This window comes from Excalfactoria chinensis, chromosome 1, assembly GCF_039878825.1.
Source record: "Excalfactoria chinensis isolate bCotChi1 chromosome 1, bCotChi1.hap2, whole genome shotgun sequence".
NCBI lineage: Eukaryota > Metazoa > Chordata > Aves > Galliformes > Phasianidae > Excalfactoria > Excalfactoria chinensis.
In genome coordinates, this window is record NC_092825.1 from 36,804,356 (window position 1) to 36,823,396 (window position 19,041).

A 19,041-nucleotide genomic window follows, 5' to 3' on the forward strand; every position below is an offset into this window, starting at 1 on the left:
ATTATCAAGGTGCAGTTAGCACTTAGTAACAGCAACAGGGAGAAATGTTGCTTCATGGCTTAGTGGTGTGAGGTATCTGGATAAAGAACATCCAACCATTTAGAAGGAAAAGCGGGGAAAAAACTCTAAGCTGTTCTTCACTTAATTTTGGAACCCAGGAACACAGCACCAGTCAATTAGAGAAGTTAAATGTATGCAGAACCGCACCATGGGAATAGGATGCATGTGGAATCAAGAGAAACTGCTTAGTAATCCTGATGCTTTATTCAGAATATTCAAGCATATATTATTTACATAATCCTTACGTGTGGAGAGGAACATCATCCATTTGACAAGCAGCCAAGATGAGATGAAAGAGAACATGTCAGGCGTCTTGCTGCTCTTCAGTAGTGCCTCTCCCTTGCATTTATTATAGAATTCTGGAAGAAGCTATTTAATAAAGCTCTCAGTAGCGCCTCTCACGATTAGTTCATTTCTGTCATAAAATTGCTGAGAGACCTCCTATATTATATTCTTGATGGCAATATGGTCTGCTGTTTGACAACTCCAGAAGACCTCATTATCTAATCAAGGAATCTCCTGATTCAATTTCTTGTATTCCACAAACGTGTATACTCTGAAGGGGTGCTACCTATTGAACACTAACACCAAGATCACTTTGTAATAAATACTAAAAAATATAGTTAAATAAGATTTGCGGATTACAAAATTATTTTTATCACACACACACGCAAAAGAGGAAACCAGGAGAACTGCACTATTTCAAAGTCATTGCTCTCATTCACACTGTTTTTTTAATATCACTATTAATGTTCATGAATCATTAAGTTAATGGAAATATTACTACAGTAATGATAAAATATTCACTACATTACCAGAAAATGTTTAAGAATGTATTCATCCATCAAATATCTGAATATTGAGTGAAATGAGAACAGTTCACAGTAAAATGACTGGAAAATAATGAGATCTAAGTTAGGTAAAATCATTCAACCTAAATGAAAACAAGATAATTTTTCAGGATGCCATTTTCAAATTCCATTTTTCTTACAGGCACTTTCTTGAAAATAACTGCAGCCACTTCTATAAAATCTTTTCTGTTGATCAATATTTTTTACAGTAGTTGAGATTAGGTTCTTCATTGTAGTGACAACAACGTCGATGAAATATTTGGCCTTAATGATTCTGTTCTGGCAGCAGCTACTAATTTTCCTTACGATGAAATTGAAGGTTTTGGTATGGCGGTTGCTGGGATGGCTGACAGGGTGGATTAGTGCTGCTGAGCCCTGTAAGAAAAGGTCACTGCTGCAGTGCCCAGGGCAGGTTTGTTACTGGGAGAGGTGAGGCCTCAAAGAGAGGTTTGGACTTGGTCAAAATAGTCATTGGCAGGTATAAGTAGCATTTGTTCATTGTGTCCTCCTTATCTTTGCCTACCAACAGCACTCCAGGTTTCTAATCACTACTGCCAGGCAGCTGTCACATTCATAGGACTGTCAGCTCTGCTCTTGTTTGCCCTGTGTTATTTATTGGTAATGTTTCCAAAAGGAAAATTTCAGCATGCGTGGTGCTGCTGGGTGAGAAGGCAAAAATGAAAGATCTTTTTCTACCAACAGAGTCTTAAAAGCTCTTTTGTTGTTGTTGTATTGTTTTTTTTGTTTTTGTCCTGTTTTCAAAGTTGCCCACAGTATTCTATATTCTTCTATATAAGTTGCAAACACTTGTCTATATCTCGTGAAGAGATCTTGTTCAATCCAAGTAAATTTTGCATTTCATTTAAGTTGGAGTAATTACTTTCAACTGTGAATTACTAGCCATGGGGGTACAGGTTTTCTTAAAGAGTCACAGAAAAATGTATTGTGTAGTGGCCTTAGGAGACAATTTCACTCACTTGCAAGAGGTAATGTGGGAATGTGGGCAGTGAAGTACTGCTTGCCTGAAAAATGATGGCTCAGCAGTTCACCCTGAGATGACATGCCATTTCAAAGACTTATCTTTCAGTGTTGCAGACTCACCAGGCTGTATACTGAATATTACATACACAATAAGGATGCTGCATGTAAATGGAAGCGCGTGAGAACTTGAGTTTACAAAATGAGAATTGAATTGTGAGAAGTAAGAAGTGATTGGCAGTTTTCTATTTGCATTTAGTGGCCCTTGTCCACAGCTGCATTAAGGGTGCTAGCTGAATTTGATAAGCTGACCATCTGTATCCACTTCATATGGGCAACTTTGATTAATACTCCGCTTGATTTCTCTATTTGAGCTGTATGTTTCTTATACCAGTAGCAAATTTAAATATAGACTTTCTTATTTTTTAGGAGTTGGATAGGCTACTGATTGTTATAGATGTTCATTTCTAATCCCAAAAAACTAAACTTAAGAGTGACCCCCATCTGCTAAAGACACGCATCTCAAACTTCCAGTGATTTTAATAACATTGCAAAAATGAACTATAGGTATAGAGTTTACAGATGATAACAGGAGACCTCAAAGCTTATACACAGCTTCTGAATCAATTTAACTGTATACTCAATTTAGGAACTAATCTGCTTGAACCAGGCAACATTTTGGTGTGTCCACAAATATTTAGCTCCTGGAGGGCACAGGTTCTTTTGAAAGAGAAATTCTGGTCTTGTAAAGAGAATTCAGTTTGTCCCCCTGTTGCCTGTTACCCAGCCCTTCTGCAAGGAGCACATAGCATTTATTGTAAAAGGTAGAGGAAAACAGATACCTAGTTTGAAGAGCAAGGAGGCACTGAATTTAGGTTTTGGATATAAATATTCATCACTTGCTCACTTAAAATAATTGTCAAGCACAACATTTCTATGGGAAAAGCTGTCAAGTTTGATGTACAGTGCATTCATAACCTGACTTAGAAATGATTAACTCTGAGATGGAAGAATCTCTTCAAGCAGCGTTAAGCAGAACATTTTGCTGGTTTCCCATTATTGTTATTATTTTTTTCAGTACTGTAAAGTTCATTGATTTCAGAGGAATGGAAAGCAGCAGTGTGTAAAAGATGGAAACTTAGTGCTCTGGAGCAAACCAACTCCTCCCCCTTCAAGCTTTAAAAACAAAAAGAGGAAAAAAAATGCATTCTGATAATGTAAAGATGTAAGTTAATCTGTCTGACACATGGGAGTGCTAGATGGAAAGTAAGTCAATAGGAATCCTTCCTCCTTTCCCTGCTCAGATGGATTATTTGCTATAACTTTAGGCGGACTGTTTCTCAACAGACTAAAGGATGTGTAATATCTTGGCAAAATCAGAACATTTAATCATGTTCTTAACTTCTTAGGTGTCACATGTTTAGGCTCCTAAGCTTGGTCTTTACTCAGATTCCACACATCATTAAAAAAAAAAAAAAAAAACAATGCCACGTATCATCTAATTTAGAATTTAAGTCACTCAGAAATAAATGCTAAAGGCACTGTAAGTTATGGTCTGATTATAATGGAAACATCTTTTCTCCAAGGGAAAGTTCTAGGACAATCTGAATCCTAGAACAAAGATGTTTAAGGATAATTTATACCTAAGAATGTAAAGTTTTTCATGTTTATTCTAATATAAAAATATTTGCATTACTCTTACAGATCCCTAATTCTTTTAAAAACACTAGCGAGGCTCTGGCATTTAATCATGCACTACTTTATGGAATACATTACATTTTTGTCACCTGTTCCTGCTTTTCAATTTAAAATTTATTTTGTCAAGCCAGTTATAACTCAGTTTGTTTTGTTTCTTCCCCAGGAGATTTGTGCTTTTTCAAGTCCTCCTGAGCAGGGGATTTTAAAAGAAATGAGTTTCAGAAATAGTGCTATAAATAAAATAGTGTGGATTTCCTTCAAACTCTGCTAGAAGTTTGTGTATCATAAAACAGCAACAACAACAAGAAACGGAAAAAGAAACAGCCAACCAAAGGTCTACTGGAAAGATGTGTTAGAAAACCTGAACTAAAGTGCTTGGTAAGGTGAAACTATACTAAACAGAAAATCAAGTGGTCCTAGGATGTCAGATGTATTTATTTCTTTATTTCAAAGAAATGTCTTGACTTCTACTAGCAGACTCTTTTGTTAATGAAAAGGGAAGAAGATGCAACAAACTGGACACACACTGCACAGTCAGCTTGTTTATTTTACATCATCATAGACTTCCCAATGTAAGCCATCTCATTTCATGGAGTTGAGTATTACCAGAGGCCTGAACCAGCAACCTGTCAAATTCAACTATACTGAATGCTTTTAATAGCAGTGTTGCAGCAAAAGGGGGGAGGCCAAGCAGCTCATTGCTCTCAGCAGGCTCCAAGACGTCATCTGTATCTTTTGTCTTAAGGATCAGGAGCCCTGTAATGTTTTTTTGCACTTACCTGTACCATATGGGGGATGCTCCTGGTGGTTGCATCTGGTTGATCCATGTAAAAGTCTATTTGCAAGCTCCTGCAACTAGCTTTGGGTTTGGGTTTGGGTTTGGGTTTGGGATCCTCCTGTCTTGCTCTTCACAAGAACTAATTCCAGTGATGTTTTGGCCCAATGTCTGTGTTTCTGAAGAATGAGTCTGAGGCCAAAAGAAAAGGGGTACTTACTCTATTGCATGAATCAGGTCCCTTTTCTCAAGGAGAAAATAAGCAGCACTGGAGGAGGGGAAGGACACATGCCATGCTGCACTCTTGAATTTAGAGTACCCTGTAACTGATTTGCTTTGGAATAGTGTGTATATATTAGTATCATAGTATTGTGTGAGTTGGAAGGGACCTTAGAGATCATCGAGTCCAACTCCCGAGATTCGAGCCCTCTAGTGTAGCAGAGCGGCACTTCTGCCTCTTGCGCCACAGGGGGGATTCGAACCCGGGCCCTCCAGAGTTGCAAGCGGTGGTTCTAACACCGTGCGCCAATCTCCAGTTTTCACAAAGGTGTAGAAATTGAATTTTGAACTCATTTTATTATTAGTTTATTAATGATCATCTGTGTTTAAATATTTTATGATCAGTAAATTAGAATGGGATTATTATTCTTTAAGTACTACATCATGTTCAGAGTGAACCATTCAAACTGCCGTTACTTGCAATGGGAACACTGAGTGCTGCCCTATGAAGAGCAGAGCTTTGATGGAAGGCTGAGAGAGCGAGTGTCTTTCTTAAGCCAGTGAGTTAGCAAGAAGTAGAGGAAGGTCAGAGGTCTAACTCTGTTCTGTTTTGTTTGACTGTTTCTTTGGAAAAAGTCAAAAAACATACTAAAGTGAATGAAGAATTGTCTCTGTGATTCTGCTGCTTTTGCAGTAATATCTGCTTTGCCTTCGCAGTGATTGAAGGAATATAATCAAGATAAGGGAGTGGTGTTTTTGGCAGGGACTTCTTCTGCACTGCTGCAAATGGAGAATGGTAGTTTTGTTTTACTTCTTACAAATTAAATACTTGCATAAAAGTTCCTACTCTTATATTTATTCCTATCTCCTTTATTTGTAAGAAAATGCATTAGCACAGTGACTTTGAATATTAACAAAAATATGGTTATGTATCCCTTCACCCTTAAATACATTAATTCAAAACCATTTTGTGACATTTTGTGATACACAGGTATTCCAGTAAACCTGTACTTTTCCTGGAAATGGACATTTTGAGGTTTACACTTGAAAATTAATATTTTTATTAGGGAAAAAGCTGTTGACATTATATACACTGATTAATTCTAGAGCTGTAGTAGTAAATATTGTATGGTAAGTTTGTATCAGAGGTCCCATCTGATATAACCTGTTCTCATTACTGAGGTAGCCTCTGCCCTTTCATTTCCCCAGTCTCCAATAATTTTATCTGGTCTGTCAGAGAGCAAAGATTATCTGAATTTTGGGTTAAATGGGACAGAACAGGGCAATTACAGGTGAAAAGTAAACACACAAAATACTTGAATGATGTAAACACACTGTTCTTTCCATGGCTGCATTGTATGGGAGTGTCTCATTGCTTCAGGCTGTGTGCTGGTGTCTTTAGTGCCCTTTGTCTCTGCTCTGTGCCCAGGTGGAGATGATTTCATTCCTCAGACTCTCTGCTCTGACCTTTCTGAGTAACATCCATCCAGTGTGCATCCAGGATACGAGCACTGGTGTCTCTCTGCACCACAATCCATCATCTTTCCACATTTTTCTTATCTTTTGATGACTTTCCTGTATCCTGATTATTTGTGTAACTTTACAGAATATTTTCATTCTTTGTTCTCTTAGCAGGAGGTGAAGACGATGCCGTTCCTTTTTGTTCTGATTCCAGCAGAACTGCAGGCTTCTTGCCCATCTATTATTGTATTTTTTTTCTCCTTTTTTTCTCAAGAAATAACTGCATTGAAGAACTGCAATGTTTTTTGTGGATTTTTTGTTTGTTACTGGGTTTTCTTTTTCATGATAACTTTATTTCTCCACTTAGCAATTTTGAGCTTTCTGGGCTTTTTGGGGTGGCAACAACAAATAGCAAACTTGCTTTTTGTGTTACTAAAGCTGTTTAAAAGTTCACACAACCACAGAAATAAGTTGCACTGAAAATGTGTCTTAGTTGTAACCCTCATATTTGCAACCCCAATATAATCATCAGTTTGCAGAGAGTTTGAAACTGGTTTTGAGGTGAGTTGTCCTGTGCAGTCAAGTGAACTGACTGCTAGAGCTCAGCCACCAGGGCCCGACAGGTAACTGTCCCAGGTAGGATGCTGTGGGCCTGGCACTCACAGTCTTGTGGGTATATAAAGCTCTTCATGTGCCAGTGTCTCCACCATCCAGTCTGTTCTGCTGCTACCCTTCCTCTAGCACACAACCACAGCCTGAAGAGGATGAGCCAGAGGGCTTTTATCACTTTTTGTCCTCTCCCACCACCACTTTCTGCCCCTTGGTGCTGAACTCAGTGTGCATCCCCATCATCCTGGAATCCCTGAAAGTTTAGAACCACATTCATTAAGCACTTGGTTAGGTCCTGGTGTGTTAGAGTAGTAAATCCTCTCAGGCAGCTGTTTGTATCCCTTTAGGGATATCATTCATTATTCTTCTCCTTCCAAAATGCTAAGATAGAGACTGAAATGGGCCCCCTTTTCAAAACCATCAAAATCATGCTGACAAGCGATGAGCAAGGGCCTGAAGGCCAGATGTGTACAAAGCATTTCAGCCTTCTTTCCATACTTAAACAACACTAAAAATCAGGCCATGCAGAACGAAGAGAAAGTCCCCTTCTCCTTTTTACTAAAGCAATAATCTGGGGCTTACTTACCAAACTCTGAGAAGAGCAACAAGTGCAAACAACAACCTCAACAGATAAAAACAAGAAAAGAAACAGTTTTGTGTTCAGCTTGTTTGTTAGCCAAACTGCTGTGATGCTGACTATAAGCAAGTAAGCCCATTAGACTTCAAATAATAGGCTTACCCATTTAACTGAACATATTTATGCGGATCAAGCTCTGGAAGTGTTTCAATGGTGAAGGTTTTTATTAAAAGCCCCTTCAGACATCAACCTAACAGCTTTTCCCACAGTCACAACCTGTTGCTTAACTCAGCAAACCAATAACCTTTCAAACCATCACTGTCTTCAGACATACAGGGAGAAATTACATTGAAGAAGGGGGATGTGGGAGGACACCCTTGCTTCCCAAAGAGAAAGGAGAGAGAGGAGGGAAGGGAAGGGGAGGAAAAAGGAAAGGAAAAAGGAGAGGGCAGGGGATGGAAGGTGAGGAGAGTCAACGGGGGGGGGGGTGGGGGTGGGGAGAGGGAACAAAACTATGAGGGGTAACAACTGCATATCAAAAGCCATAAACAGTTCCCAACCTTGCTTTACTGCAATAGGAAAACTGTGGAAAAACTGCTGGTTTTAAGTGTTGGAATTGTACAGAAAAAAAAGTATCATGATCAGAACAAACAGAGATTTAGGTTGCATTGTTCTGCTAGCATAGTTATATATGTTCTTTCTTTAGATTGAATTCAGTCATTAGCAGGAAAAATAAATCCCTGTACATAAGCAAAAACAGAGTAGATATTCTAGCAACAGAAATTCTTAACAGTAAGAGACTATGCACAGAGAGCATGTTACCAAGAAATCAGAACTTTGACATCAGGCAAGTCATTACTGGGAGGAGTTCTCAGAGCAATTATCAGCAGGATCTGTTTAGTTTCTTCATGTGCTGTATAGGTGAGGTTGAGCGAAGAGCCTTGATTTTTCTCAGCGCCCCTTTCTCCCCTCAGCTGAATCTGACTGGCAGTTTGCAGTGGTGAATGGCAAATTGTGCTTATCTCAGGGTGTTTTTTAAACGATTTTCCTTTAAATTCAAATGTGGTTTCTGTGAGATATTTCTTTATGCTTGCAGGATCTCACATCTCTCAGTACTGGAGGGATGCAAATTGACCATCTACAGAATGAAGAATGACATTTCTACTTCTTACAGAGGCTAGGTAGCAAGGAGTAAAGTGGTTTTGTATTTTGTGAAGAATTGCATAGGCTCTGTAATTTATTTATTTACGTCTGTTCAACTGGTGTTAATTAGCTTGTCTGAATCTGCATTTGAAAAATTAAAACATCTCTTGCATCCAAACAGTGGATTAAAAACATAACAAACAGCAGTGGGAAGATAATTCCATCAAAAGCGTTTCTCCCTTGGTTTGTTACGATATTGTCAACAGTTTTTGATGGAATTATTTCCTTACATGTTGCTTCAGCCCATATATTCGTATTTTCCGTTGGCTGTTTGAAATGTAATTAAAAATAGATGCTGTTTATCTGCCTCATGCAAAAAAAAGAACTGCACATTCCAGGGGGGGAAAAAATTAAGTTGTAAATGTATTGTTTTATTTAGGCAACACCTAGTTCAATTTTGCAAGTTAGTTATTGTGATTGCAGCTATCTTCTATTATGAATTTAGGGCTAGTTATTGACTTTCCACTGTCCTGCTAATGTCATACTAAGCATTACACGCAGAAATAAGTGCAAACCGAAGAGGGGCTCTGGTCAAGAATTGTTCAGGTCCTGAGATGAGAGAATTGAAGTGCATAAGGTTATCACAAGAAATGTAGATCTTACATTAAATCGATATTTTATTTTTATATTTTTTTTCCTGCATGCTCTAAAGCCAAGTTATTTTTTGAAGAACATATTTAAAATGTGGAAAAAGAAATATGGAAACAAATGGACATTGCAAAAGTACATTTTGCTCTGATTGTGCTTTAGTAGGATGTATTTATTTTTTTTTTTTCAAATTTAAAACAAAAATCCTCCCAAAGTGATGCTACATGAAAGCTAATCCATAAATGCATTGCTATTCTTCCTAATTTTAAACATTTTTTTCCTTAGAATATGCTAAATAAATGCATTTTGAAATGTACATGACATGATTTTCTATCAGTGACCCCAAAATAATGCAGGATTAATGCTTCAGTGGTTGACTTGTTTTAGCATGACAGGTAATGCATTAAATTTGCTGAGGAAAAGGCAGTGAAGTATGAGTCCAGCTGACTACATTTTCATTTTGCTATGAGGATAGAATAGCTATAATGAAATTAATAACCCTGGACAGTTTCTGCTTTGATTCAAGGCCTAGAGTTTTGCTCCGGCAGTCTGTGGATTGAAACAAAGTATTGATTTTATGCACTTTGTGCCATCTTGAATTTGTGTGCGGGGGGTCAGTGTGTCTGTTTTATGAATAATGAGCAGGTGAGCGCCCAGTAAAAGGTGTAGAATGGATTAATTCATGATGAACTGACCTTTGAAGGAGAAAGTTCTCCAGCTGTTGTATTGACATGCTATTGAGGAGTTGTTCTGAATAAAAGGGTCCAATTATTATCTCATATTATCTTCTTAGTGAGCTAAGAGATTATTTTCTCAAAAGTCAGTTAGGGGAGTAGCTGTATAGTCTGTGTTTTAGGGCTGAATTTTAGTCTCCCTGAAATGTGCTGAAATACAGAGAAAATGATGATTCATGGAAGCAGCCTGCACTTCATGCTGATATCCATTTTACTGATGCATGGTAGAGAAGAAAAATGCTTGTCTGTGCAGTATGTTATGGAGGCTGACTGATGGACTGTGTTCCCTACTTTATGGATTTAAGGGTGTGGGACTAGCTTAAGCATGGACTGGTGGTAAATGAGTTTTGGTTTATTTTTACTGGGCCAAACTTGTGTCAGTAGTGTAGAGAAAGACGCACTAAGTTTAATCTTCATGCTGTGGGCATCTGGTTTTCAGTCATATCACTATATCCTTTCAGTCTTTGCTTGCTCCCTATTTAAATGATTAAATGTCAGCCTATGATTCCTTAAGTCACAGAGAATGGCTTGTGTTCAAGGAGACCATAAAGCCTGCCCAGTTCCAAGCCCTGTCGTGGGCAGGGCTTCCACCCACTAGCTCAGTCTGCCCAGGACTCCATCCCTGAGCACCTCCAGGGATGGGGCATCCACAGCGTCTCTGGGCAGCTGGGCCACTGCCTCACTGCCCTCTAAGAAAACAATTTTCTCCTAGTGTCTAACTAAATCTCCAACTTGTCCAGCTTTGCCAAAGGCTGGGTGTGCTGAAACAACCAGACTTTTCCGGAATTCTCACATTGATTGGAGTCTTGCTGCTTTCATTTGTCTGATGATCTGCTTGAGAAAAGCTTTTCTATGTGCTTTCTGAGGCCACTTTGGCTAGAAGCACTTTCAAACATTAATGAAATACACCGCTGCTGAAACAGATTCCAGGCCGTGACCCAGCTTATCAGCATGGTGAACTTCACTGAGCTGGCAAGTTTAAGGGCTTATTGGAAAATGCTGAAAAAAGAAACAGGAAGAGTGGAAGGAATCATTGTGGTTGTGCTCTCCATTGTGTCTTCTCTGCAATTAGAGATTGCTTTGATTTTCTAAAACCAGTACCATGAAAAGAGAATGGATCCATGGAGCTAACATGGATCGTGAGCTCCGTGTTCCTCTTGTCATTTACCTTCAGTATTCATTGCTTGCCCAATAATCTGCATTCTGTACTTTTGGTAGTCACTCAAGACATCTTGAAAATGTTGCATATTTCTGTAGTTCTTTTTTATGTACTGTATGATAAAGTATTTTCTGTCTTGTTTCACTGCCTCTTTGCCCTGGAACTCTGCTGCTTGTCCAACTGCTGTGTAAAGTAGTGTCTTTTTCCATATAAAATATTCCTTCTTTGGTTGATATACTTCAGTGTGTGAACTTAAAATTGGATTTTTTTTTTTTCAAGCAGAGAAAACTGAATACTTGTGGAACGTAAACACAAAAGTGACATGAGCACAGCTGAGTGCAATTTATCTTTCCGTTTGAGAGAATACTTGTGGGGATATGCTTATAATCTTCATTCAGCTCTACATACTGATGTTAAGCACTAGGCGTTTTGACTTCAGACACCTTGCTATTTCCAGAATAACTAAGCAGCAGAAAGGTCAATAAGAGGATTATTACAGAGAGATCTTTTTAGTACCTCACACTAATTAAATGAGACAAAGAGTGATAGTGGAAACTAACCAACTGTGTAGATAGCAAGTTGTGGACTCCTAGACTTCCTGGAGTGTTTAGAATTTTATTTCAAGAATTTTGAGCAATTTGTGGAGAACTGGAATTTCTGTAGTATTCACAGACACCTTTTGCAATTAGACCCAGTTCGGAAGTGACTTTGTTTGTCAGCGGAAGTGCTATTGCTAGCTTCAAAATGCACAGGAATTGTTAGGATGTGAAACAGCCAAGATAGAAACAGAGGATGAATTTTAGAACTTTAGCTGGTGCAAATAATCTGATAGGCACATCTGATGCATCAAAGAAAGCCCAAGGCACAGATCCTCTGAGCAGAAAGCATATTGAAAATATTACGGCAAAAATCCTAGGCAAACTCAGCTAGCATGATGTATGCTTCAGAGTAAGGATTCCAAAATGCTGGCTGTAAATCTAACTAGGAATTGGGAGGGAAGCCACTATTCTGTGCCTGTCACATGGTTGGCATGCTTTTTCTACCTCCCAAATTGAAGAGGCATTCCTTCTACAGTACAGATTCCTTTTCAACTCTGTGAGTCTGAAGTGCTGTAATAATTATCAGAATTAAGTATTGATAAAGCTAAATGTTATCAGTGCTGTACTGTGGGGTTGTAAAGGCTCTCAGAAGTAGGAAAAGGGTTGCCTGTTTCACCTGAGTGCAAGTTTCCTATGCAGACACATTTGCAGGCAGTCATTATTTCAACAACTTTTCCTGAAATCTAGAGCCCTTGCTTTATATAATGTGATGTTGGGTTGTTCACTTTTAAAGTAGTTATTTGGAATTTTGTGTTACTTGTTACTCTTCACATGTGGCCCCTTGTTTTATTTAATATGCAGTTTGAGGTGCTGGTAATCTAATTTTTAAGCTATCCCTGCAGCACATGGTAGTTTCAAAGTGTACACTTGCAAGCATTACATCTTTGCAAGTTAAGCTCTGAAGAAAATTAGAAACACTTTGTTCGCATACAACTTGTTAGAAACTTTGGTTGTAGCAGTCGCCTAATAACCTGCAGGTTGCAAGCAGACTTCAGTTATGCTTCATATAGTCCCCTTGCAGAAGTCTTTCAACTTCACAAAAAAATGACAAGAGACAGCATGCTTTAGTGCAAAATTCATATTCATCCCTAGAGCGGGCATCTTATGAGTACTAAATTAATGAAATGTTCCTAGAGAACAAATACCAGTATGTGGTTGGGTTATTAGAAATGTATATTCACAGTGTGAGCTGGCTTGCTGACTTGCTCTTGGTTTGGTGTTTTGAACCCCAGACCACAGCAGATTGAGGTGAGCTCAGCTGAGCTACCACATGTCTGGGCAGGGACTTTGGGCCATTAGCTGAATGAAAAACTAAAAAGACTGTGCCCAATAAAGTGTGATTTTTAAGAGACTTTTATATTAGCCAGTTTTGATAGGATTACTCCCATAAAAGGCAAAATGAGCATCCTTAATGTGAAGATTGTGACTTGCTAAACGACAAAGTACTTCTATTCCTCTTGGGATCTGAGGGTTTCCTAAAGATAAGGCTGCCAGAACTTGTCAAAACAAGGCATATTTTTCATAGTCTCAGTCTCCCAAATAGCACAGCTGCATTTTCTGAGTTTTCTTCTAATAAAATCAAACTGAGGCTGCACCCTGCAATAAAAGAAAGATTTTGACAAAGATACAGAAAGCTAAGATTCACTTCTGCGACATGAGGCATTAAAGAACTGGAGGGCTAGCCTGACTTGTCATAAACTGTGTAGGATGCCTAAAAAAGAGAAAAGTAAATGAAAGACTAAATGAAAATGAAAGATAAATCCTTTCCAGCATATTAAAATCTATATTAAGTCCCTTAGGTAGGTTGACAATGAATAATGTCAATACTGTTTTGATGAGGGGTAGGAGGAACAAAAGCAAAAGTTATAGTGAAAATTTGCTGCAGAATACCAAGAACGGGTTTGCAGTCTGAAAGTGATGCACATAAAATTTTTTACTGGATTTCTTTGTCATGTATTTTTTCTAGTGTAAAGGCGAAATGAATATGAATCATCAGGAAATGTTCCAAATTTTAAATGAGGTATCTTCATTATCCAGAAATTATGTTAACTCATTTGATGGCTACTATACTATCTAGACACAAGTAAAGGGGGCTCATAAGGCAGAAGCACTGTGTGCTAAAACAGAAGAGATTAAATTGCCTGATCAAGTTGAAACAACTCTGGACAATGCAGTAAAATAAACACAGGACAGTGATCTTCATTACGTCATTATATCATCTGTTTTGACAGTTTTCATTTTTTTTTTACTACATATTTTCAGAAAGATTGTATAAAAAAAGTGTGTCAAGAAGGAACCAGGTTCTGCTTAGAAAAATGACTTCTGGGAAAGGAGATTTTTGGTAATCGTGTCACTTCAGGTATTCTGAATGTTATTAGAACATTTGGGGTATGGAAGCCCCCTCGTTACAAGAAAGACATTGAGGCCCTGGAGTGTGTCTGGATAAGGGCAGTGAAGCTGTGGAGAGTCTGGAGCACAGGTCTTGTGAGGAGTGGTTGAGGGAACTGGGATTGTGAAGTCTGGAGAAGGCTCAAGGGAAACCTTAGTGCTCTCTTCTGCTGCCTGAAAGCTGAGACAAGGGAGGTTCAGGTTAGGTGTTAGGAACAATTTCTTTTCCAAAAGAGTGGTGATGCATTGGAACAGGCTGCCCAGGGAAGTGGTGGAGTCACCATCCCAGGAAGTGTTCAGTAACAGCGCAGATGTGGCATTTAGAGGCATGGTTTAGTGGACATGGTGGTGAGGGTTCAACAATGGATGGACCAGATGATCTTAGTGGTCTTTTCCATCCTTAATGACTCTATGATGCTATGATTCACATTTAGAAAACATCTTGAGCACCTACTGTCAGAGAAAAAAAATTCCAGACAAATATAGTGATGACTCTGAAAGGTCAATAGTGGAAGTGTCAAAGTAATCTTGAATGTATCTTAGAAGATGGCCATGAGTGTTCCCAGAACATACTAATAATCTCCTGGTGAGTGAGGTGTGATGAGTGTGAAACACCGCAAAGAAGCCGTACAGAAAGAACATATCATAATCATTTTTGCCTGACAACTTCAGCTGTTGAGAGAAAATGCTGCGTTAGTATTTTGTGAATTGGGTGGACTATTTCAGAATTCAGAAATTTTGAATCTTCTTACTGAGAAATATGGGTATAAAATGAAGCAGTAGAAAAATGAAATAGAATAAAATAATGAGAAAAAGTAGTCTCGAGAAACTGATGGTAAAGTATTCATCAATGTGACTGTCATACTCAGAAATTCATGTTGCTTGTGCAAGTACCCAGTACTTTGGATATGTCATGTGACTGTTTATTTTTAAAAGGGCTAAGGTGATGTCATCGTTACAAAAACCAAATCACATTTTGAAATACTTATGTTTTTATTCATCTTAAGGTTCTTGATTTTAGTCATTGTACAAGGTATGTTCTTACGTGATGTATAACTTTTCAGTAAAGGCACTTAGCATCAGTGAAATTCCATATCTCATTAGGCAGTGAAAAATACAGACACTATAAATGTCTAGTGCTTCAGAGAGGGCTCTTAGGTCAATGTGGGCAATCTATAATATAATGGCTTTGATATGAAATCATATTTTAAAATACCTTGTATGTACATTGCCTGGTAATGTTGCAGAAGATTAATTTATTTATTGTCATTGTACTTAATACTGAAAGCACAGTACCGTAATAAACTCTTGCCTTATGAAATACATTTACCTTGTCACCGAGGTAGCTTACTAATGTGATTTTCTACCCTTCACACTATGAAGGTAATGCTTGCTGCAGTTGCTATGATACAAGACTAGTGCACTGAACTGTCTGGTGCATCACAGCACACATTCTGTTGTCACACAATTCATTGCCGCTGCTGCTAGGACTTTCTAAACTCTTAGGTGAAGTAGTTAATTGCATCTCACAAAACAGGATTTACTGCTATTTTCCTAGCTTGCTCTAAATGACTAGTAGCAATAGTACTGGGCTTTAGACTGTAGGGCTGAATTTTAGAATCTGGGTTTGAATTACAAATTCTGACCTAAAGGTGGCCTGTGAAAGAGGCTGTAGCAGAACAAAATGTACCCTTTCTTGTTTTTTTGAATTTTAATATCATGCCTAAACATGTCACTTAACTTTGTTTCTGCAGAGGTTATGTGTCTGTAATAAGCTTAATCAACCTTCTATTCCAGGAGGGAGAAAGAGGTATAAAATGGACCTTCATCCTGCAAATCTGTGATATATTTTAAAATAGGATAAATTGCCTCCTTTAGGAGCCTTCTTAGTTAGAAAGGACACAGATAGGCAGATAGATTAAATGAGGTACCTAATTTCTGTGTGGCTAAAACTATCCGAGAGAGAGAACAATCTCACAGTAAGACACAATGTATATATATTTAAAACCCTGGACTGGGGATAACCCAAAGCAAGATAAACAGGTGAAAATGTGGCAGAATTGGAAGTACACAGCTATAATGTTGGATACAGCAGTAAGCTAAGAGCCATGGTAGTCATAGTGTAATAGCATGGAGAAACAGTTGTGGGGAGAAGGGTCTGAGAAATACTAATCCACCTCCCTTCAATGGGAAAACAAATCTTCTGTGAAAGTAGATAGGTGACAATCCTGTAAGAATAGCTTCTCTCTCATTCACATTCTTTGCCTCAATCTCCCAAAACAGGAGTTGACAGCCTGTGTTTCTTGAGAGATGTATAACATGTTCTCTGTCAACTCTAGTGACTGTATTGTCAGGGAATCCTATTTTGATGGCGCTGCACCCATGAGACAAAGGCTTAAGATAAGAAAATAAAACTTTTGGAAATACTGGCTTCCTACTGACAGTTGATTAGGCTGCAAAAGAGATGCTCTTTCTATTTTTCTGTAGCCTGGAAATCCATCAGGTGCTCTTCAAGCTATTAATAATGATTTAGCTAGCAATACCAGGTAGGTTTAATGGATTTCCCTGCCAGTGTACCGAGTGTGTTTGCAGTGAAGCGTGAAACAACCTGCTTTAATGACTTACCCTTCTTGCTTAGGCCTGATGTTAATTTTTTCTAAGGCAACTGTTTATTAATTGAACAAGCAACCACTTGTCAGTGAGTGAAAAATTAATTTTAAGGTCTGAAAAATAATATGTATTGTACATTAGGAAACAGGACTGAAAAGTTTCTGTTAAACCTGTTGAAAAATAAGTAATAGTGTCTGTTGATTTTGAGATGCTTTCTTCCTGTTGATACACAGTATGTAAGTAGATGTACTTCTTTCACTGCAGCTGGGATGACAGCAGCTCAGTTAGTAGTGGCCTCAGTGACACTCTTGACAACCTCAGCACAGATGATTTGAACACCACCTCATCTGTCAGCTCTTACTCCAATATAACCGCCTCGTCAAGAAAGAATGCTCATGCCCAGGTAAGTAGTTTTCCATTGCCATTTCTTGCCACACCACTGAAGTATGCAGTGTGGGAACAAGCAACCACAAAAGGCTTAGTAACAATGCCTCCAAAACAAATGAAATGTTTATATTTTACCAGTTCAGGCCCTGTCTCTGGATGGTAGCTTGTATTTTAGATGGGGATATGGACCAACACATCTCTTGAAGTCTTGTCCAATCATAGCCCCACTAAGGAAACATTAAATGTTTAACTATCTCTTAAATTTTAATTATTTAGTTCCCTATTGCAGATGAAACTCTGGCCATGATTTGTTGGTCTCTGTCACTTTTCATTCACAATTAATCTTTTTTTTCCTTTTAAATCACAAACACTGATCCTTTTATCCAAGTTTTGTACAACTCTGTGAAAGCTGGCAATGAGTAGTGTCAAAACAGAGTCCTGATAAATCTTTATATAAAGCTTTATATATGATACATGTATATGTAAGTATATACATACATGGATGGATGGATGGATGGATATATAGGTAGATAGATAGACAGATAGATAATGAAAAGCTTTTGTGCCAGACACCCTCATCTTTCTTCTCAGCTCCCCTTAAAATTTCAAGTGATAAAAAAGGTGATGTAGGCTGCTTACAGGACTTGGTTCATGAAAAATCAATAAAGAAGGGAAGAGTTACTCCCACTAGAACAGTATGGCATCTCCTGTTTATGAACAAGGAACCTCAAGACAGAAAACTCAGCACAGGAGAAATGTTTTTGCCTCCAGTGATTTCATGTCAAAAATCCAGGAACCAAGACTGACACCCTGAATTCCACAGAGACTTGTGCAGGCAGCCAGTGCCTGGAGTTGAGGGAACTATTTTGTAGATAGATGTACGTTATGGTGAACTGTGTCAATATGAGAACACATTTATTATTTCCCCACAGACAATGGAGAAGTAGTTACCTGGGGATGGAGATTGCTTTAATCTGCAATAGAAGCTCCAAAATAAATTCTGTACTCATGAGGTGGTACTTACGCAGGTGCCAGAGCTCTTCATTTTTTACTATTGCTTTCCCATCCAGTCAGGTCCTCCCATGGTTGCTAACTGGAGATCTGCTTCTCTTTTCATATGAACAGTGACAGCCAGCCGGGTCCTGGCTTACTTTTTCCACTGCACCATCATCATCATCACCAAGAAATCTCAGACTGACCATTTAACTCAATCTGGGTTTTCTGCTTGAGTAAACTCATCTTCTAAATACTTACCATACTAGTTGCAATTTGTTCTTTGATAAACATAAAAGCAACATGTTTTCAAACACTGCTTTTCTGCCAACATTGCGTTAAGTCATAAAAGCTATGAACAGACTTTTATTAGTTTTCACATCAAGCAGATTAATCAGAAAGCAGAGTATTCCAGACCGGCTGCAATCTGAGCCAGAAGCTGAGATAAGCACAGTATTTAAGGATTTTGCCAGCTGTTTTCCAGGTGCAGGACATTATCTTGCAACACAGAGATCCCTTTTGCCATTTTCACGTGATTGTAGCTATGCAGGCTGGCTAAATCCTGAGGTTTACATTGCATGTTTTGTAGTTGTTTACATACTAAAACAGGATTAACATTGCTTTTGGGGTCCAGTAATGGTGAAAAAAAGGCTTGTAAAAAACGTTTTTGTCGCTCCTTGGAAATGGTGCTGTTTGCTTTAAAAAATGTATAGCTATGTGTTTGTAACTTCTCATTTGTGAGAAAAGTTCTGGGAATGTTACACATTTGAAAATAGCACCAAGAAAATGTACCATCTGAGTGACCCTATAATATTTGTGTAGAAGTTTTGTTTAGGCTTTTTGTCCCAGCAATCCTTACCACAAATTTGTGCAAGCCTCTCTAAAACAGGTATGATATTTTGAGAGCGCTGAGTGCTTTTGTACTTTCTATGCTTTATATGACAAATGTGTAAACAATAACTGATTACTCTGATTATCTAATCAGTATTAATCCTTCTTATGACAGCAATGCCTAGGAAACAACAACAGAAGGGTCTCTGTGAAGGAGTTGTGGTAACACAGAATAATAAATAGCTCTCTTCTGATCACCATCCAGTTTGGAGGAATGCTTAGGGTGGCTGTGTGGGGACAGGGCTGTCACACAGTGCGTAG

At 38.3% G+C, this 19,041-nt stretch overlaps 1 protein-coding gene across 10 annotated transcripts in view; it reads left to right on the plus strand.

Annotated features, from left to right (window-relative positions):
* NAV3 (neuron navigator 3) overlaps nucleotides 1–19,041 on the plus strand; it is a 516,270-nt gene that overhangs the window by 439,924 nt on the left and 57,305 nt on the right. For all 10 annotated transcript variants that reach the window (XM_072326950.1, XM_072326948.1, XM_072326949.1 and 7 more), the window contains one exon: nucleotides 16,774–16,912. In XM_072326950.1, the coding sequence (XP_072183051.1) occupies nucleotides 16,774–16,912 (139 nt within the window). The remainder of the gene's footprint in view (nucleotides 1–16,773; nucleotides 16,913–19,041) is intronic.